This window comes from Notolepis coatsorum (assembly GCF_963971535.1).
Source record: "Notolepis coatsorum genome assembly, chromosome: 15".
Lineage (NCBI taxonomy): Eukaryota > Metazoa > Chordata > Actinopteri > Aulopiformes > Paralepididae > Notolepis > Notolepis coatsorum.
Window position 1 is genome coordinate 74,816,987 of NC_140179.1, and position 25,498 is coordinate 74,842,484.

Genomic DNA, 25,498 nt, shown 5'->3' on the forward strand with positions numbered 1-25,498 from the left:
TTTCAGTCTGTTCACCTCATTCCAATAATTTTTGTTGCAATAAAATTGGATTGTCAAGAAAAAAGAAAAAGAAAACATCTTCTTTAAAAGAAATATATAGAGAGAAAAGTATCGATAACATGTGGAGGATGTACGGCGATATATCGCAGTATGGACCTTTTGTCCCATCCCTTGTATGGATGGATGACAAAGTAAACAATAGAGGCGTGGAAAAGGACATTGCTGTAGGAACTACTTTACCTCTCTGTCCAGTCCGGCTGCTGCCACACTGATCACTCCACTCACTGGGTTTATATCAAACATCGCTGGCCGGGGGAGCGCTGGCACCTGAGTCAGTATCCGATAGCTAACGATGCCGTTATACGTCTCTGGGTCGTCTAGATCCACAGCCGTTACCCTCATGAAGGAATGATCTGGGTGGTTTGAAGCAAAGGGAATAGATTATTTTGAACTGGCAAATTATATTTGAAATGAAATCAAGTTTGGAGGACTCAAATTTAAACCTTTATCAGAAACACGTCAAGAGGCACAATAATAGCGATCAAGCAGGAGGAACTAATAATGAGGAATCATTGGAGCACATTATGTCCTCATGATAGTGGGTCATGTATAGTTCCCCCCCAATGAATGAAGGGCATATGGCATGTACACATACGTTTTATGTCGTCTCTTGTGGCCTTTTCAGGATGTGTGTAAGTCTCAAGTGCTTTCATGCAGTTTGTGGTTTTCATTGAGATTTATGATCCACCTCCAAAAGAACTCTGAACAGCTACTTCCACCGGGCCAACAGGCTACTGACTGAGAGACTCTGAACAGCTACTTCCACCGGGCCAACAGGCTACTGACTGAGAGACTCTGAACAGCTACTTCCACCGGGCCAACAGGCTACTGACTGAGAGACTCTGAACAGCTACTTCCACCGGGCCAACAGGCTACTGACTGAGAGACTCTGAACAGCTACTTCCACCGGGCCAACAGGCTACTGACTGAGAGACTCTGAACCATCAGGGACACGCACACAAAGCACCTTAAATTACTTGCACACCACACGCTGCTGCTACCTCATGCACAAAATCTCTTTTTTATTTCCAAAAAACGTTCAAGATATGTCTATTTATCATCCGCTGCTCTTTAACTTCACTGTTTAACTTGACTTTAACTTCACCGTTACATTGTATAGTAATATAGCTTAGCATAGGATTGTATAGCATAGATTATAGGAGTATAGAGATAGTATAGGGATAGCAACATAGCATAGAGTACCATAGTAAAGTTATATTGTATAGTATAGGATTATTTTAAGTCTATTTGTTGTATTGCACACTACTACGGTTGAGGAGCCAAGGAAAACAAGCATCTCACATTTTCAGAATGTATGTACATTTTAAAAGCTGTGACAATAAAGGAATCTGAATCTGAATGTGCCTTTAGCACACAAGTTGTTTGCTGAGGTGGTTATTTCAAATAACACTCACACTCATGTCTCTGTGCTGACCCTCTGGCCAACCATCTCCAGCATTGCACCATTGCCCTCTGGCGGTAGAAATATGTACCACAACTACACAAAAGTCAATGAACGTCAATGGAGAATTCTGGAAATGAATTCCCCAAAAATACTTCCCGTCGCCAGATGTGAAACATATTCCCACATGCTCATCCTTGTGCCTCTGTAACGTTCTGTGCCAAAGCACAGGCTGATCGGCCCCATAGTTTGCAAGAGATTACGCGGATTCTCACACACGCACGCACGCACGCACGCACGCACGCACGCACACACACACACACACTGACACACACACAATTTTGGACTCCTAGCCTTATTTCCTACGTAAAGATCATATTGTAGATCAGTAGAGTCCTTTCTCAGCACAGTCCATGCTGTTCTTCACACTGGATACCTGCAGCTCTGGCTAGTTAGCCACAAAACCAATATAAAGTAATGGGGCCACACTTCAGTCTGTACAACCCCTGAAATAAGCAAGCGTACCTTTTGAGTATGTTTAAATGTGTAAACATGTTAGCCATTCAACAATATCACAACATGGATTGTGCCGAGAAAGGACCCTACCATTCAACAATATCACAACATGGATTGTGCGGAGAAAGGACCCTACCATTCAACAATATCACAACATGGATTGTGCGGAGAAAGGACCCTACCATTCAGCAATATCACCAATGAGTAGGAAATAGGGCTAGGTATCCAAAATCGGACCATATCCAATAACCATGTTACTCAAGTCTCAAATCTGTAGCACTTTTTGTAATATGGATGTGTTGTGTATTACATATTGAAATGATGTATGGTGTAAGGCTGTCTCCCTCATAGGTAATCGCTAGGTTTGGTCTCAGTCAAGATGTTGCTAGTGGATTAGTTGATTTTTATGCTTTTCTTTTCAAGCTGAACAAGTTATTTCCTGATAAATGATAAGCACATCTCTGGTAAGCACTAGATTTGATAAGCATATCTCTGGTAAGCACTAGATTTGATAAGCATATCTCTGGTAGATTTAAACAGGTCCTTCTGTATGACGCAGGGAAATAGAATTTTGACAGATGTGTTGATGAAATAAATGAATCAATTAGTTGACAAATCCTATAACTATTGGTGGACTGAGAATTTGTTTAGGACCATCCCTGGTATGTTGTCATGGGGTTTCCGCCTTCTGTAGTGTGGTAGTGAAAGGGTTAACCATTTGTAGTGTGGTAGTGAAGGGATTACCATATGTAGTGTGGTAGTGAAAGGGTTAACCAACTGCAGTGTGTTAGTGAAGGGGTTAACCCTTTGTAGTGTGGTAGTGAAATCGTTCCATTTGTAGTGTGGTAGTGAAAGGTTAACCTTCTGTAGTGTGGTAGTAAAAGGGTTAACCATCTGTGTTGTGGTAGTGAAAGGGTTAACCCTTTGTTTGTAGTGTGGTAGTGAAAGGTTAACCTTCTGTAGTGTGGTAGTGAAAGGTTAACCTTCTGTAGTGTGGTAGTGAAGGTTTAATCTTCTGTAGTGTGGTAGTGAAAGGATTAACCATCTGTAGTGTGGTAGTGAAAGGTTAACCTTCTGTAGTGTGGTAGTGAAAGGTTAACCTTATGTAGTGTGGTAGTGAAAGGGTTAACCATCTGTAGTGTGGTAGTGAAAGGGTTAACCCTTTGTAGTGTGGTAGTGAAAGGGTTAACCAGCTGCAGTGCGGTAGTGAAAGGGTTAACCATCTGTAGTGTGGTAGTGAAAGGGTTAACCCTCTGTTTGTAGTGTGGTAGTGAAAGGTTAACCTTCTGTAGTGTGGTAGTGAAAGGTTAACCTTCTGTAGTGTGGTAGTGAAGGTTTAATCTTCTGTAGTGTGGTAGTGAAAGGATTAACCATCTGTAGTGTGGTAGTGAAAGGTTAACCTTCTGTAGTGTGGTAGTGAAAGGTTAACCTTATGTAGTGTGGTAGTGAAAGGGTTAACCTTCTGTAGTGTGGTAGTGAAAGGTTAACCTTATGTAGTGTGGTAGTGAAAGGGTTAACCATCTGTAGTGTGGTAGTGAAAGGGTTAACCCTTTGTAGTGTGGTAGTGAAAGGGTTAACCAGCTGCAGTGCGGTAGTGAAAGGGTTAACCATCTGTAGTGTGGTAGTGAAAGGTTAACCTTCTGTAGTGTGGTAGTGAAGGTTTAATCTTCTGTAGTGTGGTAGTGAAAGGATTAACCATATGTAGTGTGGTAGTGAAAGGTTAACCTTCTGTAGTGTGGTAGTGAAAGGTTAACCTTATGTAGTGTGGTAGTGAAAGGGTTAACCATCTGTAGTGTGGTAGTGAAAGGGTTAACCCTTTGTAGTGTGGTAGTGAAAGGGTTAACCAGCTGCAGTGCGGTAGTGAAAGGGTTAACCATCTGTAGTGTGGTAGTGAAAGGGTTAACCCTTTGTAGTGTGGTAGTGAAAGGTTTAAATAACTATCTCACCGATGGCTGTGCCCTCGCTCACGTTGCCGTGGTAGGGGTCTTGGCTGAATACAGGTTTATTGTCGTTCTGGTCAATGACTTTGATGATAGCGGTGCAGTTAGCTGTGTGCCCCATCCCTTCCAGATCTGCAGCCTCGATGACCAGCGTGTACTTTGGATGAGTCTAAATGTAAATGTAAATAAGAAGGGGGGGGGGGGGGGGGGTTAGAATGAAGAGCAGATCTATGTACAGTATGGATTATGGATGGGATGATACGAGTAACTCACAATACGATAGTGATATCTGGCCCTCCATAATGATAATATCACTCAGATACACAATATCTGCGATAATCAATATATTGCAAGAAATGTAATCTACAATATATACAATATATGTCACTGATTCTTGAGAGTCGGGACAAAACACTTTTAAAATATTATATTTTGAGAATGCACACTATATTAATTAGAGTTATATATTCATGTAGAGAAAGGTGTGAGCTATTTAACCATGTAAAGGTGCGGGCTCTACATAGAAAAACATTTTCAACAAATTCACATGTTTCCCTTTGAAACTTGATTTGTGTTAACTCCGTCAGACACACAAAAAAGTATATAATTCTAATTATTCCAGTCCAACAAGAATCTAAAGTTCTGAAGTATGTTGTAATAGTGTTTAGTTACTCTGGTATGCAATAAAATATAATATATAAACCTCAGGTGTAATTTCACACTATTCTGAAAACCCAGAGTTAGAAATATTAGCATTTTCAAACTTTGTTTTTAATTTTGATATGATAAAAAAAAGATCATTAAGTAAATAAGACACAAGAGGATGAAGATCTAATGCTCCTTTATTACTTAAACAACATAAACTGAAGAAGGAATTTGTATTTTCCCCAAGATTAACAAAAATAAATATCTGACGGTGTTGACAATGATCTGACGGTGTTGACGAGAAACTGACGGAGTTGACAAAATTGGATTTGCATCTCTGCTCAATTTTTTAAACAGATGGAAGTGACAATAATAAGAACTAATAACTCCTTGTCTTATACTGAACATTTTGTTAACTCAATTGTAATAAACAACAAACTTTACATACACTGTTTCCAACTATTACAAAATGCACCGTTTCCAACAACAAAAACAGTAATGGAGAACAGGACCCCTTCTTCTCGTCCCTGTTTTCATCTACCTCCTCTACACCACTTCCTCATCTCCACTTTCTCACCCACTTCTCCTCTTCCTTTCCTTCTGCATTTCTGATTAGTTTCACTATGATGTCTTGAACTGGGCAGAAACAGACATCCTTCTTGCCACATTTGGGCTGAACCACATTTCTGTTGGACCATGGGGATGCAGAAATTCCACTTTCACATCTTGTTGCTCATTATCCACATCGATGGTCTTGGCTAGCCACCAGTGGTCATCATATACTACTGCTAACCAGTCTCCATTACTAAGGCTGCTAACAGTCGTTACTGTCACCGTACCCTCAGGACCTTTCAAAGGTTCTTCGTCCAACTCCTCCATTACATCTTCCATCTCCATACCCTCTTCCATCTCATTTTCCATCTCCTCCCACAACATGGCCAGAGGTCTCTTCTTCCTTGCCCTCCGTGTATCACTCTGCTGTTCTCCTGGGTTGCCATGGTAATAGGAGGTAGCTGGGCAGAAGCACTGGCAATCCAACATCTCGCTGCAAAAGCAGGATAGTTGTCTGTTGTGGATCCTGTCCTTATGTGCGATGATCTGGTGTATTTGTCTTGTTGAGGGAACCGGTTTGAGAGGATTCATGAGAAGTGTGTCGTATCTTTGCATGTCTTCTTCCACAATATGATACAGCTGAACACCATTCAGACTGTTTGAGACCTTTTTGAAGAATATGTGTCCATCCGTCACATAATTTCCTCTCAGGACCAGGTTGTCAGCTGTTCTTTTTACTGTTCCGCCAATGCCGTCTGGTGCGCCCTTACCATGAGAAGTGGGGAAGAAGTTCCACGTTGTCCTTTTAAACCCCAGTGTAGGTGGGATACCAGACAGAAGAAAAAAGTTCTTCTTGTTCTTGTTTGCTTGGACCATCAGACCAAAAGTGCACGGTGGTAACCTGTGGATATTTTGTCTTGATATCTTTTAGGACTGGATCCATTTGTGTCCAGATTGCTGCAGCATCCTGTCTCTTTGACTCTGACAGTGTGCAAAACCCTGCCTTTCCACCCTTAGTGTAATACATTCTGGTATGGAGTGTTATCTGTGGCAGATTTTGTCCGAAATGGCAGGCCTGAACTTCAGCTTTATATTTGAATTTCCAGGATTCTGAAAAGTCAACATGGACGATTGCTGTACTCTCATCACAGGACTCAATTGTGTTGCTGTATTCTTTTGACTGGTTTCGCAATGAACACACATGTGTTGTGGTTTCCTTTCTGAGTTTTTGCTCATAGAGTTTGATGAGCAATGAAAGGCTGCCTCGGTGTTCGACGAGCTTAGTGTTCATGTCGATTCCATTGCATGTGTCTTCTTGAACTCTCTCCCACTGCCTCCATTGAACATCGATTTTGTCTTGCTCTTGGGTTGTAACTGTACCTTTGTTTAGACATTGTGAGCAGGCGCGAAGAAGGCAGGCCTCACTTGCTGGAGAGCAACAAACTAATTGAAAACTGTCATCCAGTTTGTTTGACTTCACAACACCAGACATTTTAAGGACCTCGAGCATTAAGCATGCATTTTCATGTATTTGACACAGACATGTCTTCCGATCAGATGCTTTTGGTGCTGTGACATAGAAGGGCCTCAGAGCACAGAATGAAGAATAGCTCAGCTTTACAGTGGGGTTCTTAATCTGGAATTCAGTGTGGGAGGTTGAGCATGGAGTCTAGCAGGATCATTATGTGCCGCTTGATCTTGTTCCTGGTGATTGTGTCAGTCTTATCCGTTGTCACACGTGTAGAGTTCAGGAAGAAATCCTGAACAGTCTGTGTTATACCCTGTATTAATGTTGGCTTTTTCTGAGGCTGCTCCTTTTCTCTCATTAACTTGTAGGTTAACCCAAACTCTTTCATTTGTTGAAGAAGACGATACTTTTTAAGAATCGTGCCTGATGACACACTCAGTGCTGGTTTTTGGCGCCGTGGGCCAGGAGTTTGTTTGTCTTCACCTGGGCCCCGTTCCCCGTACCTGGATAACTGAGTTAGCCGGATAACTTTCGGTGAAGTCTGACTTAAGCCGGACTTTCCGGCTCCCCGTACCTGGATTGTCCAGATCACCATGACAACAGATCCAAAAGTTTGAGCCTGGTCGAAAGCAGGGTTTAAGTTCAAGTTAGCCGGATCAACCATCGCCACGCCCCCGCAAAGAAGTGACAGCCCGTTTCCTGAAATTATTCCCACAGTCTACAATCTGCATTATACCATTCTGAATTATGTTTTTGTGCTCCATTCTTCCAGAGGGGGCTTTTGAAATGTAAAATAGACCCAAAATGCTGATACTAAATTCACTTTGTCCTAAATAATGCACGTTATATATACCGTGGCGCTCGCTCGGTGCGATGTACACATTTATGTGGTTATTTTAATTGTAACTGGGATTAAGATGTCTGATGAGATGCGCTGTTTGACGGATTTGAGAAATTGAATGAGCCGTTGACGTCACATTAATGAATGAGGATAAAGAAATAAAACTTCATTCAAAATAAAGAATATTCTAAACACGGGTCTCTCGTTCATTAATGTATAAACAATGAATGTATCCCATCTGGCACAGTGGCTCAGCGGTAGTGCTCAAGCCTGCCAACCCAGCGACCGGTGTTCGAAACCCTGTGTTTCCAATATAATTTTTTTGAATATAATATTAATGATTATACGCCAAAGTAGCCTGGTTTTAAGTTAAAATATTATAAATCTACATGCATTGAGGATGTCATTCTTTATATAGCTCTCAACGTGCACCAAATTGAATTATTCCTATATTGCAAAAAGAAGGAAAAGACTAGGGTTTCGAACCCCGGTCGTCTGCGTGAAAGTCAAAAGAACAACCCGTTAGACCACAGTGGAGATAAGTAAAAGATCGACCACACATCAATCAATGGGTAAGAGAGCCGTATCGTAATTCTGTATAACAGTTTAACTAATTATTTTCGCTAGCAAGATCTCATTTGATTATTCAATCCAGCAGGCAAGTTTAAAGAAATATAATCTGATTGATTGAGGTAATGAGGGACTTAAAATTAGCCTATAGATAACGCATTTAACTTGTCGGCGAGGCGATTGAGCCGTATTGCAATCTGTCAATAAAGTTTTAAATCAATTAATCAATCAATGCCGTTAGAGAATCAGGATCTCTGCCATCGATACGTGCTGGCTTTTCAACTGAAGCGGCCGCGCGCATTTAGCCTGGGTCTCAAGTCTGAATCGAGTTAACGAGACTGAATCCACCTTCGAGGAACAGGAAAATCCCGGCTTCAAACATCGGGTTAACTGAATCTGGATAATGACATCTTGATCGACTTAGTTGAACCAGGTACGGGGAACGGGGCCCGCTCTCTTCTGGGGATGTTGTGGAATAGAAGGGTCTTTTGGATTTTCGGATTCCTTACTTTGCTTCCTGATAGCATCTTCTTTGTTTCTGTGCCTGGAGAGTCCAGTGGTGATGTATTTGTAGCCTTTTTTCTGCGCATTATTGTTTTTATCAGGTTGTTTAGTTGCTTTGTTACATTTGTAATATTCTTTTTCATCGTTTTTATTTCTCTTGAATGCCTTTTTCGCATTTTACTTCGTTGCTTTTCCTGTCTGAGAGACTCCCTGCACTGTCTGGCATTGTTATCTAGAATATCCTGATCTGATTTTTATCCGATCCTGATTTTTCTTGAACTCTACACTTGTGACAACTGATAAGATTGAGACAACTGACTAGCAAAATATTATCCTGTTGATCACTCCATACCATAATGTATTACACTATGGATGGAAAGAGTCAGATAAAGGATGATGTAGCAATCTACAGTAGACACACATGGACCAGTCCTATATTAAGAATTATTATAAAGATATTAAGATGAAATATCCACAGTTTACCACTGTTCACCTTTGCTATGATGATCTAAGTAAACAGTATAAGAACAAGAATAACTGTTTTCTTCTGTCTTGTATCCCTACTGGGTTATGAAATTTTACATCAATCAATCAACCACGCAGACAAGTGATATATTTATATTTATGTATTAACACATGTGCTGGGAAAGTAAGACAATTATTCAATAAGCAGACCACAGCCTGCCCATGCTCTAAAAGTCAGAAGTGTATTGTAATGCATGCTATTATATGCACACTTCTGTGCAGAAACAACTCTGAAATAACATTTAAATCCTTTACCATGTTCAAAAATAGTATAATAATAGCATATTATGAGGTTATTGATGAATTTGTCAACTCCGTCAGCTTACACGTCAACTCCGTCAGACACAAAATCTGACGGAGTTGATGTCTGACGGAGTTGACAAAAAGGCACACATTTTCCCTCCAAGCCTGTATTGTGCACTGCAGCTAGCTAGTTTTTTGGCAGTTGCTAGCTGTCTTAATAATCTCACTGAAACACTTGAATTCAATCCACTATTGTTTTTTAAAAGTATAATAACGGAGAGATGGTGTTGACATGTTCCAGCTGTGACCATAGGAATATTGACATTGTTTGTCTAAAATATCAAAACGTATCAAATTTACCAGACCATGTGTGGTAGTGTTGCATTCACCACAGGCAGGGAAAGGAAAAGAGGTCCTCAGGGATAGAGCTGGCCATGCTATTGCCTGATTTAATTAGGTTTATGAAAAAGTCTGACGGAGTTGACATAAACTGAGGACACAACTTTGATAGGCAGATTTCTATGGAAAATATTATTTGAGTTTCATGGCATGCATTGTTTTATACATTTATAACCCTTATCCTTGATTTGATATGTATGTTTTCACAAGTGGAGAGGTTTTTCAAGCTTTTTTGGGCTGGTCAATAATGTGACCCTTGCTGAGGACAAGGAAATTAACATGGGAGCTTCTAACCACAGATTATATTTAAACAAATATCCCCCAAAAAACAAATATATGTGCTAAAACATAACATCAGTATACACAATACCTTTAGATTGAACTTTGTGAGTGTCAATCATTATTAATTTCTTTATTTTTTATATAAATTAGACTTGTCTATGTAGGACATATTTTGTCCCGACTCTCAAGAATCAGTGATGTAACTGAAGAAGAAAAGATACCCATGAAAAGGCACAAAGCAGGAATTATGTATTTTTCACAGAATTGACATGAAAGCGTATCAGATTATTTAGTGTGCATCACAAACTGCCCAATTGTATATTAAACAATGTACAACAAATTGCATAGTGGTTCTTTAATACACACTGACCGCAACTTGATTATTAATTATGTATTATGTGCCCAACGGAGAACTTTGTTACCATCTGCAATAAAAACAAAATATATACATCATCTGTTTTATCTAATAAGATAACGTTTTCAGTCTGTTCACCTCATTCCAATAATTTTTGTTGCAGTAAAATGGGATTGTCAAGAAAAAAGAAAAAGAAAACATCTTCTTTAAAAAAAATATATAGAGAGAAAAGTATCGAAAACATGTGGAGGATGTACGGCGATATATCGCAGTATGGACCTTTTGTCCCATCCCTTGTATGGATGGATGACAAAGTGAACAATAGAGGCGTGGAAGAGGACATTGCTGTAGGAACTACTTTACCTCTCTGTCCAGTCCGGCTGCTGCCACACTGATCACTCCACTCACTGGGTTTATATCAAACATCGCTGGCAGGGGGAGCGCTGGCACCTGAGTCAGTATCCGATAGCTAACAATGCCGTTATACGTCTCTGGGTCGTCTAGATCCACAGCCGTTACCCTCATGAAGGAATGATCTGGGTGGTTTTAAGCAAAGGGAATAGATTATTTTGTACTGGCAAAATATATTTGAAATGAAATCAAGTTTGGAGGACTCAAGTTTAAACCTTTATCAGAAACACATCAAGAGGCACAATAATAGCGATCAGGCAGGAGGAATGTGGTAGTTTATCAACCAACCTGTGTGAAAATGTACCATCCTGCCCAGAATGGCGAAATTGGAAGAGGTAATTTGCACATTACACATTAGAAATTCAAAGACACTCCTTCCTAAATTCAACCAGAGACTGTCTGCAGTTTCATCTCCTGGGGAGGTGATGAGATTAGCAGTTGAGTGATTTAGCATTTACAGCCTAAAGATCAAAGAACCTTCTGGTAGACATCGAGCCTACAAGCCTGAACACACAGGAAACACACAGGAAGCCTGGGGTTCACAGGGGAGGGAGGGAAGATTGCCAGGTGTGGCGGTTGCTATCCCCCCCCCCCCCCCGGTGAACAAAAGGCACCACTTAAATAGCTTACATGAAAGGGTTCCCCTTTTAAAACCGTTTGGGTTTTAAAACTGTTGGGGAAACGCCCACTAAGAAATTCCGTTCTGACGTCACTTTCATGGACTAGCCTATTGACAGACAGAGCTATTGTTTCTCCAATCAGTAAGCTCGGTAAGAATCAGACGGATACGCCCGCTTGACGTAAAATTAGGGGCGGAGATCTAGATTTGAATATGACAGGCTCCACAGAGAGAGCAAAGACACAACTCCACGGAGAATTCAACCCGCAACACCCAATCTACATGCTCCTTTTGACTCAAGGTGGACCAACCGGCGAAAACACAGAGAGACGGCTTCTGAAACACCATTGAAGGACGAAGAACGAGAGTTGCTTATAGCTACAAGCTTTTTAGGTTATATTGAATATTTAGTCTGAATTCTACGATCCTCCGGCATAGTGGTTGCATCTCGTAGTTTCATTGCATTTATTCTTCAAATTGTTGATTTGTAATATTGTTGAAATCCTTTTCATTAAACACGGATTCTTCAAAGATCGATCTGCTCCGACCTCGATTTCTTCAAAGCCGCCGTTTTCTCTGTTGCTAACGAGCAGAAACCATTTCCTGGTTACTGCTGTTTGTATGTATAATAAGTACTTCTTGGGCTTGTTAAAGTAGAACACAACGCAGATAGATTAAGCTAGGAAGATTACTACAGGAACTAATAATGAGGAATCATTGGAGCACATTATGTCCTCATGATAGTGGGTCATGTATAGTTCCCCCCCAATGAATGAAGGACATATGGCAAGTACACATACGTTTTATGTCGTCTCTTGTGGCCTTTTCAGGATGTGTGTAAGTCTCAAGTGCTTTCATGCAGTTTGTGGTTTTCATTGAGATTTATGATCCACCTCCAAAAGAACTCTGAACAGCTACTTCCACCGGGCCAACAGGCTACTGACTGAGAGACTCTGAACAGCTACTTCCACCGGGCCAACAGGCTACTGACTGAGAGACTCTGAACAGCTACTTCCACCGGGCCAACAGGCTACTGACTGAGAGACTCTGAACAGCTACTTCCACCGGGCCAACAGGCTACTGACTGAGAGACTCTGAACAGCTACTTCCACCGGGCCAACAGGCTACTGACTGAGAGACTCTGAACCATCAGGGACACGCACACAAAGCACCTTAAATTACTTGCACACCACACGCTGCTGCTACCTCATGCACAAAATCTCCCTTTTATTTCCAAAAAACTTTCAAGATATGTCTATTTATCATCCGCTGCTCTTTAACTTCACTGTTTAACTTGACTTTAACTTCACCGTTACATTGTATAGTAATATAGCTTAGCATAGGATTGTATAGCATAGATTATAGGAGTATAGATAGTATAGGGATAGCAACATAGCATAGGGTACCATAGTAAAGTTATATTGTATAGTATAGGATTATTTTAAGTCTATTTGTTGTATTGCACACTACTACGGTTGAGGAGCCAAGGAAAACAAGCATCTCACATTTTCAGAATGTATGTACATTTTAAAAGCTGTGACAATAAAGGAATCTGAATCTGAATGTGCCTTTAGCACACAAGTTGTTTGCTGAGGTGGTTATTTCAAATAACACTCACACTCATGTCTCTGTGCTGACCCTCTGGCCAACCATCTCCAGCATTGCACCATTGCCCTGTGGCGGTAGAAATATGTACCACAACTACACAAAAGTCAATGAAAGTCAATGGAGAATTCTGGAAATGAATTCCCCAAAAATACTTCCCGTCGCTAGACGTGAAACATATTCCCACATGCCCATCCTTGTGCCTCTGTAACGTTCTGTGCCAAAGCACAGGCTGATCGGCCCCATAGTTTGCAAGAGATTATGCAGATTCTCACACACACACACACACACACACACACACACACACACACACACACACACACACACACACACACACACACACACACACACACACACACACACACACACACACACACACACACACACACACACACACACACACACACACACACACACACACACACACTTTTGGACAATTTTGGACTCCTAGCCTTATTTCCTACGTACAGATCATATTGTAGATCAGTAGAGTCCTTTCTCAGCACAGTCCATGCTGTTCTTCACACTGGATACCTGCAGCTCTGGCTAGTTAGCCACAAAACCAATATAAAGTAATGGGGCCACACTTCAGTCTGTACAACCCCTGAAATAAGCAAGCGCACCTTTTGAGTATGTTTAAATGTGTAAACATGTTAAGTGCCATTCAACAATATCACAACATGGATTGTGCTGAGAAAGGACCCTACCATTCAACAATATCACAACATGGATTGTGCCGAGAAAGAACCCTACCATTCAGCAATATCACCAATGAGTAGGAAATAGGGCTAGGTATCCAAAATCGGACCATACCCAATAACCATGTTACTCAAGTCTCAAATCTGTAGCACTTTTTGTAATATGGATGTGTTGTGTATTACATATTGAAATGATGTATGGTGTAAGGCTGTCTCCCTCATAGGTAATCGCTAGGTTTGGTCTCAGTCAAGATGTTGCTAGTGGATTAGTTGATTTTTATGCTTTTCTTTTCAAGCTGAACAAGTTATTTCCTGATAAATGATAAGCACATCTCTGGTAAGCAATAGATTTGATGAGCATATCTCTGGTAGATTTAAACAGGTCCTTCTGCATGACGCAGGGAAATAGAATTTTGACAGATGTGTTGATGAAATAAATTAATCAATTAGTTGAAAAATCCTATAACTATTGGTGGACTGAGAATTTGTTTAGGACCATCCCTGGTATGTTGTCATGGGGTTTCCACCTGTGGTAGTGAAAGGGTTAACCATTTGTAGTGTGGTAGTGAAGGGGTTAACCATATGTAGTGTGGTAGTGAAGGGATTAACCATATGTAGTGTGTTAGTGAAGGGGTTAACCCTTTGTAGTGTGGTAGTGAAATGGTTCCATTTGTCGTGTGGTAGTGAAAGGTTAACCTTCTGTAGTGTGGTAGTAAAAGGGTTAACCATCTGTGTTGTGGTAGTGAAAGGGTTAACCCTTTGTAGTGTGGTAGTGAAAGGGTTAACCAGCTGTAGTGCGGTAGTGAAAGGGTTAACCATATGTAGTGTGGTAGTGAAAGGGTTAACCATCTGTAGTGTGGTAGTGAAAGGGTTAACCATCTGTAGTGTGGTAGTGAAAGGGTTAACCCTTTGTAGTGTGGTAGTGAAAGGGTTAAATAACTATCTCACCGACGGCTGTGCCCTCGCTCACGTTGCCGTGGTAGGGGTCTTGGCTGAATACAGGTTTATTGTCGTTCTGGTCAATGACTTTGATGATGGCGGTGCAGTTAGCTGTGTGCCCCATCCCTTCCAGATCTGCAGCCTCGATGACCAGCGTGTACTTTGGATGAGTCTAAATGTAAATGTAAATAAGAGGGGGGGGGGGGGGGGTTAGAATGAAGAGCAGATCTATGTACAGTATGGATTAGGGATGGGATGATACGAGTAACTCACAATACGATACTGATATCTGGCCCTCCATAATGATAATATCACTCAGATACACAATATCTGCGATAATCAATATATTGCAAGAAATGTAATCTACAATATACACAATATATGTAACTGAAGAATAAAAGATACCCATGAAAAGGCACAAAGCAGGAATTAAGTATTTTTCACAGAATTGACATGAAAGCGTATCAGATTATTTAGTGTGCATCACAAACTGCCCAATTGTATATTAAACAATGTACAACAAATTGCATAGTGGCTCTTTAATACACACTGACCGCAACTTGATTATTAATTATGAATTATGTGCCCAACGGAGAACATTGTTACCATCTGCAATAAAAACAAAATATATACATCATCTGTTTTATCTAATAAGATAACGTTTTCAGTCTGTTCACCTCTTTCCAATCATTTTTGTTGCAATAAAATGGGATTGTCAAGAAAAAAGAAAAAGAAAACATCTTCTTTAAAAAAAATATATAGAGAGAAAAGTATCGATAACATGTAGAGGATGTACGGCGATATATCGCAGTATGGACCTTTTGTCCCACCCCTTGTATGGATGGATGACAAAGTGAACAATAGAGGCGTGGAAGAGGACATTGCTGTAGGAACTACTTTACCTCTCTGTCCAGTCCGGCTGCTGCCACACTGATCACTCCACTCACTGGGTTTATATCAAACATCGCTGGCCGGGGGAGCGCTGGCACCTGAGTCAGTATCCGATAGCTAACGATGCCGTTATACGTCTCTGGGTCGTCTAGATCCACAGCCGTTACCCTCATGAAGGAATGATCTGGGTGGTTTGAAGCAAAGGGAATAGATTATTTTGAACTGGCAAATTATATTTGAAATGAAATCAAGTTGAGGACTCAAGTTTAAACCTTTATCAGAAACACGTCAAGAGGCACAATAATAGCGATCAAGCAGGAGGAACTAATAATGAGGAATCATTGGAGCACATTATGTCCTCATGATAGTGGGTCATGTATAGTTCCCCCCCAATGAATGAAGGACATATGGCATGTACACATACGTTTTATGTCGTCTCTTGTGGCCTTTTCAGGATGTGTGTAAGTCTCAAGTGCTTTCATGCAGTTTGTGGTTTTCATTGCGATTTATGATCCAACTACAAAAGAACTCTGAACAGCTACTTCCACCGAGCCAACAGGCTACTGACTGAGAGACTCTGAACAGCTACTTCCACCGGGCCAACAGGCTACTGACTGAGAGACTCTGAACAGCTACTTCCACCGGGCCAACAGGCTACTGACTGAGAGACTCTGAACAGCTACTTCCACCGGGCCAACAGGCTACTGACTGAGAGACTTTGAACAGCTACTTCCACCGGGCCAACAGGCTACTGACTGAGAGACTCTGAACAGCTACTTCCACCGGGCCAACAGGCTACTGACTGAGAGACTCTGAACAGCTACTTCCACCGGGCCAACAGGCTACTGACTGAGAGACTCTGAACAGCTACTTCCACCGGGCCAACAGGCTATACTGACTGAGAGACTCTGAACAGCTACTTCCACCGGGCCAACAGGCTACTGACTGAGAGACTCTGAACAGCTACTTCCACCGGGCCAACAGGCTACTGACTGAGAGACTCTGAACAGCTACTTCCACCGGGCCAACAGGCTACTGACTGAGAGACTCTGAACCATCAGGGACACGCACACAAAGCACCTTAAATTACTTGCACACCACACGCTGCTGCTACCTCATGCACAAAATCTCTTTTTTATTTCCAAAAAACGTTCAAGATATGTCTATTTATCATCCGCTGCTCTTTAACTTCACTGTTTAACTTGACTTTAACTTCACCGTTACATTGTATAGTAATATAGCTTAGCATAGGATTGTATAGCATAGATTATAGGAGTATAGATAGTATAGGGATAGCAACATAGCATAGGGTACCATAGTAAAGTTATATTGTATAGTATAGGATTATTTTAAGTCTATTGGTTGTATTGCACACTACTACGGTTGAGGAGCCAAGGAAAACAAGCATCTCACATTTTCAGAATGTATGTACATTTTAAAAGCTGTGACAATAAAGGAATCTGAATCTGAATGTGCCTTTAGCACACAAGTTGTTTGCTGAGGTGGTTATTTCAAATAACACTCACACTCATGTCTCTGTGCTGACCCTCTGGCCAACCATCTCCAGCATTGCACCATTGCCCTCTGGCGGTAGAAATATGTACCACAACTAGTAACTACACAAAAGTCAATGAAAGTCAATGGAGAATTCTGGAAATGAATTCCCCAAAAATACTTCCCGTCGCCAGATGTGAAACATATTCCCACATGCTCATCCTTGTGCCTCTGTAACGTTCTGTGCCAAAGCACAGGCTGATCGGCCCCATAGTTTGCAAGAGATTACGCAGATTATCGCACGCACGCACGCACGCACGCACGCACGCACGCACGCACGCACGCACGCACGCACGCACGCACGCACGCACGCACGCACGCACGCACGCACGCACGCACGCACGCACGCACGCACGCACGCACGCACGCACGCACGCACGCACGCACGCACGCACGCACGCACGCACGCACGCGCCCGCCCGCACGCCCGCACGCCCGCCCGCACGCACGCACGCACGCACGCACGCACGCACGCACGCACGCACGCACGCACACACACACACACACACACACACACACACACACACACACACACACACACACACACACACACACACACACACACACACACACACACACACACACACACACACACACACACACACACACACACACACACACACACACACACACACACACACACACACACACACACACACACACACACACACACACACACACACACACACACACACACACACACACACACAATTTTGGACAGTTTTGGACTCCTAGCCTTATTTCCTACGTACAGATCATATTGTAGATCAGTAGTCCTTTCTCAAGTTCAAGTTTCAAGTTTCAAGTTTCTTTAATAGTTGTCATACAGAAGAAGTACAGAATACTTTTATACAAAATGCTTCTTACTGTTACGCTCCAGAGACTGTGCAAGACAAGATAAGTATGAAATAAAATAACATAGTATAGCATGTAAATTAGAAGTACAAAAATGAGGTCACAGTGTTCAGTATAGACATATGTACAATGTTCGATGCAGAATAGACGTAACTGAGTTACCATATAATATACAATACTATGCAGTGTACTAATATACAATACTATATAGTGAAAGGCAGAAATGGGATGAGGTGCAATTTAGGTACAATTTACAGTAGGTGTACGAGTTGTAGTGCAAATCCTTTATCAATAAATACAAAGTGTGTTTGTGTGATCTAAAGTGTGGAGAGTGGGTGCTGCAGTGTGTTGTTTGTTTAAGTGAGTGTGTGCGTGTGGGTGTGTGTGCTGTGTGCATTTGATGGTTGTTGCATAGTGTTTATTGTTCGTTTAGCAGCCTGATGGCCTGGGGATAGAAGCTTCTTCTGAGTCTTTCTGTGCTCGCCTTAAGACTCCGGTATCGCTTGCCTGACCGCAGCAGTTCAAAGAGGCAGTTGTTCGGGTGGCTCGAGTCCTTAATAATTCTCTTAGCCTTCCCCCTGCACCGCTTGTTGTAAATGTTCTGGAGGGTGGGAAGCCCCCCTCCAATTGTGCGTTCGGCTGAACGTGTCACTCTTTGTAGTCTGCTACGGTCTTGTGCAGTGCTATTCCCAAACCAGGAGGTGATGTTGCCAGTCAGGATGCTCTCTATTGTACATGAGTAGAAGTTCCTAAGGATCTTCTGACTGACTTGGAACTTCCTTAGGCGCCTGAGGAAGTAGAGGCGTTGTCGTGCCTTCTTCACAACACTGTCAATGTGTGTGGTCCATGTCAAATCCTCGGATATGTGGGCTCCGAGGTACTTGAAACTGTTCACTCTCTCAACCGGTGCCCCGTCGATGCTGAGGGGGCTGTAGTCCTTGACCCCCGACCTCCTGAAGTCCATAATCATCTCTTTTGTTTTGCTGACGTTCAGGGAGAGGCAGTTCTCCTGACACCACTGTGACAGATTCTCTACCTCTTCCAGGTAGGCCCTCTCGTCGTTGGCAGAGATCAGGCCCACCACTACTGTGTCATCAGCAAATTTGATGATTGTGTTGTTGTTCCGCTGTGCTACGCAGTCATGTGTGTACAGGGAGTAGAGGAGGGGGATCAGAACACAGCCCTGGGGGGCCCCTATGTTGAGCGTGATGGATGAGGAGGTGCAGTTGCCTGCTCTTACCACCTGGGGTCTGCCCGTCAAGAAGTCCAAGACCCACTGGCAGAGGTCATAGTTCAAGCCCAGGTCCCTGAGCTTGGCTATGAGTTTGGAGGGGACTATGGTATTGAATGCTGAGCTGTAGTCGATGAACAGCATTCTCACATAGTTCCCCTGCCTCTTGTCCAGGTGTGATGCTGCTGTGTGCAGCACATGGGCTATGGCGTCCTCCGTGGACCTGTTGGGGCGATATGCAAATTGCAGGGGGTCCAGGTTGATGGGGAGGGAGGAACAGATGTAGCCCTTCACTAGCTTCTCAAAGCACTTCATGGCTATGGAGGTGAGGGCTACAGGGCGGTAGTCGTTGAGGCAAGCGGGCGTAGATTTTTTGGGTACAGGGATGATGGTGGACTTCTTCAGACAGGTGGGGATGACAGCCTGTTCCAAGGACAGGTTGAAGATGTCAGTGAATACCGGGGCCAGTTGGTCGGCACAGACTTTTAGGACGCGGCCGGGGATGCCGTCCGGTCCTGCTGCCTTCCTGATATTCACTTTTTTAAAGATCCGTCTCACCTCATGCTCTGTTACCCTGAACACTGAGTCTCCATCAGCAGACCCCCCCCCCCCCCATTGCCGTGGTTTGTAGGCTGGTGTTGTTATTCACAGCCTCAAACCTCGTGTAACCGGTGTGATCTTGTCTGCGTTGTGTTAAGTCGATTCGACCCCTGTTAAGGGATCGCCCTGAGTGGGAGTCGAACCCCGGACGCCGGCGTCGCGGGCGGCATCACAGACCACTAAGCAAGAAGTGAATTCACTTCTTGCTTCCGGGTCTGGATGCCTCTGGGGAGTGAGTTTACTTGCAGTACCGCTTACCATCCACAGCCACTGAACTACTTGTACCATCGTGACTGTGGATATACTGCGGTACCTCCGTTACACTCACCCCCCTAAACTCACTCCACCCAGGGCATCCGGGTCACGGCACCACATGTAGCCGGTGTGATCTTGTCTGCGTTGTGTTAAGTCGATTCGACCCCTGTTAAGGGAACGCCCTGAGTGGGAGTCGAACCCCGGACGCCGGCGTCGCGGGCGGCATCACAGACCACTAAGCAAGAAGTGAATTCACTTCTTGCTTCCGGGTCTGGATGCCTCTGGGGAGTGAGTTTACTTGCAGTACCGCTTACCATCCACAGCCACTGAACTACTTGTACCATCGTGACTGTGGATATACTGCGGTACCTCCGTTACACTCGCATAGAAGGAATTGAGATCATTTGCTAAGGAGATGTCACTGTTCAGTTTGAGGGAGGTGCCTTTGTAATCTGTCATTGTTCTGAGGCCCTGCCACATGCCTCTAGAGTCAGCCTGTTCAAACTGAAGTTCAACTTTATCCCTGTAACGCCGTTTTGCCTCTATTACTGCTCTCCTGACGTTGTATCTTGCCGTCTTGTGTTCTTCCATGTTGCCTGTCACCAGCCCGGTGTTGTATGCTGATGTGCGCACTTTCAGAGCCTCACGGACGGATTTATCTACCCAGGGTTTTTGATTTGGGTAGATTCTAATTGTGGTAGAGGGGATTGTTTCTTCTACCAGAGTACAGACAAAGTCAAGCACCGTTTCAGTGTATTCGTTAATATTGGCTGTGTTATCACGGAATACACTCCAGTCTGTGCATTCAAGTGCAGCTTGGAGTGTCTCCTCTGACGTCACGGTCCAACGCTTAACCTCTCGCGAGACCACCGGCGTTCGCTTGAGACTTTGTTTATACTTTGGCAAAAGAAATATGGCGGCGTGATCGGACTTACCGAATGGACTAAGAGCCTGTGACTTGTACCCATTCTTAAATTGCGAGTATACATGGTCTAATATGTTCTCGCCTCTGGTGGGACAGGTCACATGCTGATAGAAATTCGGCAACACCTTTTTAAGACGCGCGCCGTTGAAATCGCCCCGAACCACAATGGCAGCGTCAACGTTAGCTATCTGTTGTTTGTTTACCTCGTTGTGAAGTTTTGAAAGTGCGGTCCCAGTGTTCGCGTGTGGTGGGATGTACACTCCGATGAGGATGATGGACGTTAGCTCTCTCGGAAGAAAGAAGGGTTGACATTTGATCGCGATAAACTCCAGGTCTGGGGAGCAGTGGTTAGACAATTCCTTTGCGTTGCCTATATCGCACCACTCCTTGTTTATCATGAAGGCAATGCCGCCTCCCTTCGTCCTTAGTGACTCCGCCGTCCGGTCCTTGCGGAGGACAAAGAAGTGGTCTGCCGGTTCTATTGCATGATTCGGGACATCTGGAGACAGCCAAGTTTCTGTGAAACAGAGGACATTACAGTCCCGAATGTCCCTCTGGAATTGGATCCGTGCTCTGATGTCGTCCAGTTTATTTCCTATCGATTGCACATTGGCCAATATGCTGGGCAATGTGGTTCTGTGTCGTTTGGACCTTAGTCTGTTCCGGACCCCGGCTGCTCTTCCACGTCGTCTCGGCTTCTCCTGGCTTTGGCCACGGCCACAACAAAGGATCTCAGCGGGCCATTGCTGCTGTTCAGCAATCCGATCAAGAGAGCAATCCAATCGGTAAGTTTTCCTTAATCCAATGTCAATGATTGACTGACGGTCATACACATATAATGCACCAACAGTAGGTGCAAATAAAACTCTTAATACTATAAAAATTAACAAAAGAAAGCACAGTCTCGACGGAGCGATCAGAAAGGCAGCCGTTCGGTGCAGCGCCATTTTATTCAGAAGTCCATGCTGTTCTTCACACTGGATACCTGCAGCTCTGGTTAGTTAGCCACAAAACAAATATAAAGTAATGGGGCCACACTTCAGTCTGTACAACCCCTGAAATAAGCAAGCGCACCTTTTGAGTATGTTTAAATGTGTAAAGATGTTAAGTGCCATTCAACAATATCACAACATGGATTGTGCCGAGAAAGGACCCTACCATTCAGCAATATCACCAATGAGTAGGAAATAGGGCTAGGTATCCAAAATCGGACCATACCCAATAACCATGTTACTCAAGTCTCAAATCTGTAGCACTTTTTGTAATATGGATGTGTTGTGTATTACATATTGAAATGATGTATGGTGTAAGGCTGTCTCCCTCATAGGTAATCGCTAGGTTTGGTCTCAGTCAAGATGTTGCTAGTGGATTAGTTGATTTTTATGCTTTTCTTTTCAAGCTGAACAAGTTATTTCCTGATAAATGATAAGCACATCTCTGGTAAGCACTAGATTTGATAAGCATATCTCTGGTAAGCACTAGATTTGATAAGCATATCTCTGGTAGATTTAAACAGGTCCTTCTGTATGACGCAGGGAAATAGAATTTTGACAGATGTGTTGATGAAATAAATTAATCAATTAGTTGACAAATCCTATAACTATTGGTGGACTGAGAATTTGTTAAGGACCATCCCTGGTATGTTGTCATGGGGTTTCCGCCTGTGGTAGTGAAAGGGTTAACCATTTGTAGTGTGGTAGTGAAGGGATTAACCATATGTAGTGTGGTAGTGAAGGGATTAACCATATGTAGTGTGTTAGTGAAGGGGTTAACCCTTTGTAGTGTGGTAGTGAAATGGTTCCATTTGTAGTGTGGTAGTGAAAGGTTAACCTTCTGTAGTGTGGTAGTAAAAGGGGTAACCATCTGTGTTGTGGTAGTTAAAGGGTTAACCCTTTGTAGTGTGGTAGTGAAAGGGTTAACCAGCTGTAGTGCGGTAGTGAAAAGGTTAACCATCTGTAGTGTGGTAGTGAAAGGGTTAACCATCTGTAGTGTGGTAGTGAAAGGGTTAACCCTTTGTAGTGTGGTAGTGAAAGGGTTAAATAACTATCTCACCGACGGCTGTGCCCTCGCTCACGTTGCCGTGGTAGGGGTCTTGGCTGAATACAGGTTTATTGTCGTTCTGGTCAATGACTTTGATGATAGCGGTGCAGTTAGCTGTGTGCCCCATCCCTTCCAGATCTGCAGCCTCGATGACCAGCGTGTACTTTGGATGAGTCTAAATGTAAATGTAAATAAGAGGGGGGGGGGTTAGAATGAAGAGCAGATCTAAGTACAGTATGGATTAGGGATGGGATGATACGAGTAACTCACAATACGATACTGATATCTGGCCCTCCATAATGATAATATCACTCAGATACACAATATCTGCGATAATCAATATATTGCAAGAAATGTAATCTACAATATACACAATATATGTAACTGAAGAAGAAAAGATACCCATGAAAAGGCACAAAGCAGGAATTATGTATTTTTCACAGAATTGACATGAAAGCGTATCAGATTATTTAGTGTGCATCACAAACTGCCCAATTGTATATTAAACAATGTACAACAAATTGCATAGTGGCTCCTTAATACACACTGACCGCAACTTGATTATTAATTATGAATTATGTGCCCAACGGAGAACATTGTTACCATCTGCAATAAAAACAAAATATATACATCATCTGTTTTATCTAATAAGATAACGTTTTCAGTCTGTTCACCTCATTCCAATAATTTTTGTTGCAATAAAATGGAATTGTCAAGAAAAAAAGAAAAAGAAAACATCTTCTTTAAAAAAAATATATAGAGAAAAGTATCCATAACATGTGGAGGATGTACGGCGATATATCGCAGTATGGACCTTTTGTCCCACCCCTTCTATGGATGGATGACAAAGTGAACAATAGAGGCGTGGAAGAGGACATTGCTGTAGGAACTACTTTACCTCTCTGTCCAGTCCGGCTGCTGCCACACTGATCACTCCACTCACTGGGTTTATATCAAACATCGCTGGCCGGGGGAGCGCTGGCACCTGAGTCAGTATCCGATACCTAACGATGCCGTTATACGTCTCTGGGTCGTCTAGATCCACAGCCGTTACCCTCATGAAGGAATGATCTGGGTGGTTTGAAGCAAAGGGAATAGATTATTTTGAACTGGCAAATTATATTTGAAATGAAATCAAGTTTGGAGGACTCAAGTTTAAACCTTTATCAGAAACACGTCAAGAGGCACAATAATAGCGATCAAGCAGGAGGAACTAATAATGAGGAATCATTGGAGCACATTATGTCCTCATGATAGTGGGTCATGTATAGTTCCCCCCCAATGAATGAAGGACATATGGCATGTACACATACGTTTTATGTCGTCTCTTGTGGCCTTTTCAGGATGTGTGTAAGTCTCAAGTGCTTTCATGCAGTTTGTGGTTTTCATTGATTTATGATCCACCTCCAAAAGAACTCTGAACAGCTACTTCCACCGGGCCAACAGGCTACTGACTGAGAGACTCTGAACAGCTACTTCCACCGGGCCAACAGGCTACTGACTGAGAGACTCTGAACAGCTACTTCCACCGGGCCAACAGACTACTGACTGAGAGACTCTGAACAGCTACTTCCACCGGGCCAACAGGCTACTGACTGAGAGACTCTGAACAGCTACTTCCACCGGGCCAACAGGCTACTGACTGAGACTCTGAACAGCTACTTCCACCGGGCCAACAGGCTACTGACTGAGAGACTCTGAACCATCAGGGACACGCACACAAAGCACCTTAAATTACTTGCACACCACACGCTGCTGCTACCTCATGCACAAAATCTCCTTTTTATTTCCAAAAAACATTCAAGATATATCTATTTATCATCCGCTGCTCTTTAACTTCACTGTTTAACTTGACTTTAACTTCACCGTTACATTGTATAGTAATATAGCTTAGCATAGGATTGTATAGCATAGATTATAGGAGTATAGATAGTATAGGGATAGCAACATAGCATAGGGTACCATAGTAAAATTATATTTGTTGTGAAGGGCCAGATTAAAACTGAGAATCTACCTTTATTGTTTGATAGACATTGTATATTATTTATATATACACGTTATATCCCTTTAAGCCTGCGTGTAAATCATAGTAATATTCACTTTCCTTAAGGATAATGCCCCCTGACGGCGGCGCCAGGCAGTCTCGCACTCAGACAGGTGCAATGGGCGAGTTTGGGGCAAGTCGGGACATGCCCTTGGCAGTGTATTGATTCCGGGCAAGTGGTTAGGTTTAGAACTAGAAAGCCACTTAAGTATATATATCGGCGCAGGTGCGCATAGAAGCAGTTCGTCTAAGCAAGCAGTGTGACAAGTTCGTCTAAAGCAGCAGTGTGACAAGTTCGGTAACAGTGAAGTGAGCAGCAGTGCGTCTAACAGAGCGTGGAGAACCACGTGCGAAGGGAATAGTAAAGTGTCAGAGTTTAATGCAGTAACGTCAAGTTCGACCTAATCTAATGTGAAGTAAATAGTCGTTCATTTATTGTATATCGTGCAACCACAGTTAGTTCGTGTGTAGCATTGGACATGTGCACAGGAGAACCAGCGTCGGCGATTGCAGAACCATTACTGGTTGG

General features: G+C 42.9%; 1 protein-coding gene across 1 annotated transcript in view; it reads right to left on the minus strand.

Moving 5' to 3' along the window:
* The window catches only part of LOC311242089 (cadherin-23-like), a gene marked incomplete at both ends in the record, with an annotated part of 145,750 nt that overhangs the window by 33,275 nt on the left and 86,977 nt on the right, over positions 1 to 25,498 (minus strand). Inside the window, 7 exons of the mRNA XM_084331040.1 lie at positions 241 to 413; positions 3,925 to 4,087; positions 10,666 to 10,838; positions 14,584 to 14,746; positions 15,477 to 15,649; positions 22,938 to 23,100; positions 23,824 to 23,996. Coding sequence (XP_084187166.1) covers positions 241 to 413; positions 3,925 to 4,087; positions 10,666 to 10,838; positions 14,584 to 14,746; positions 15,477 to 15,649; positions 22,938 to 23,100; positions 23,824 to 23,996 — 1,181 coding nt within the window. The remainder of the gene's footprint in view (positions 1 to 240; positions 414 to 3,924; positions 4,088 to 10,665; positions 10,839 to 14,583; positions 14,747 to 15,476; positions 15,650 to 22,937; positions 23,101 to 23,823; positions 23,997 to 25,498) is intronic.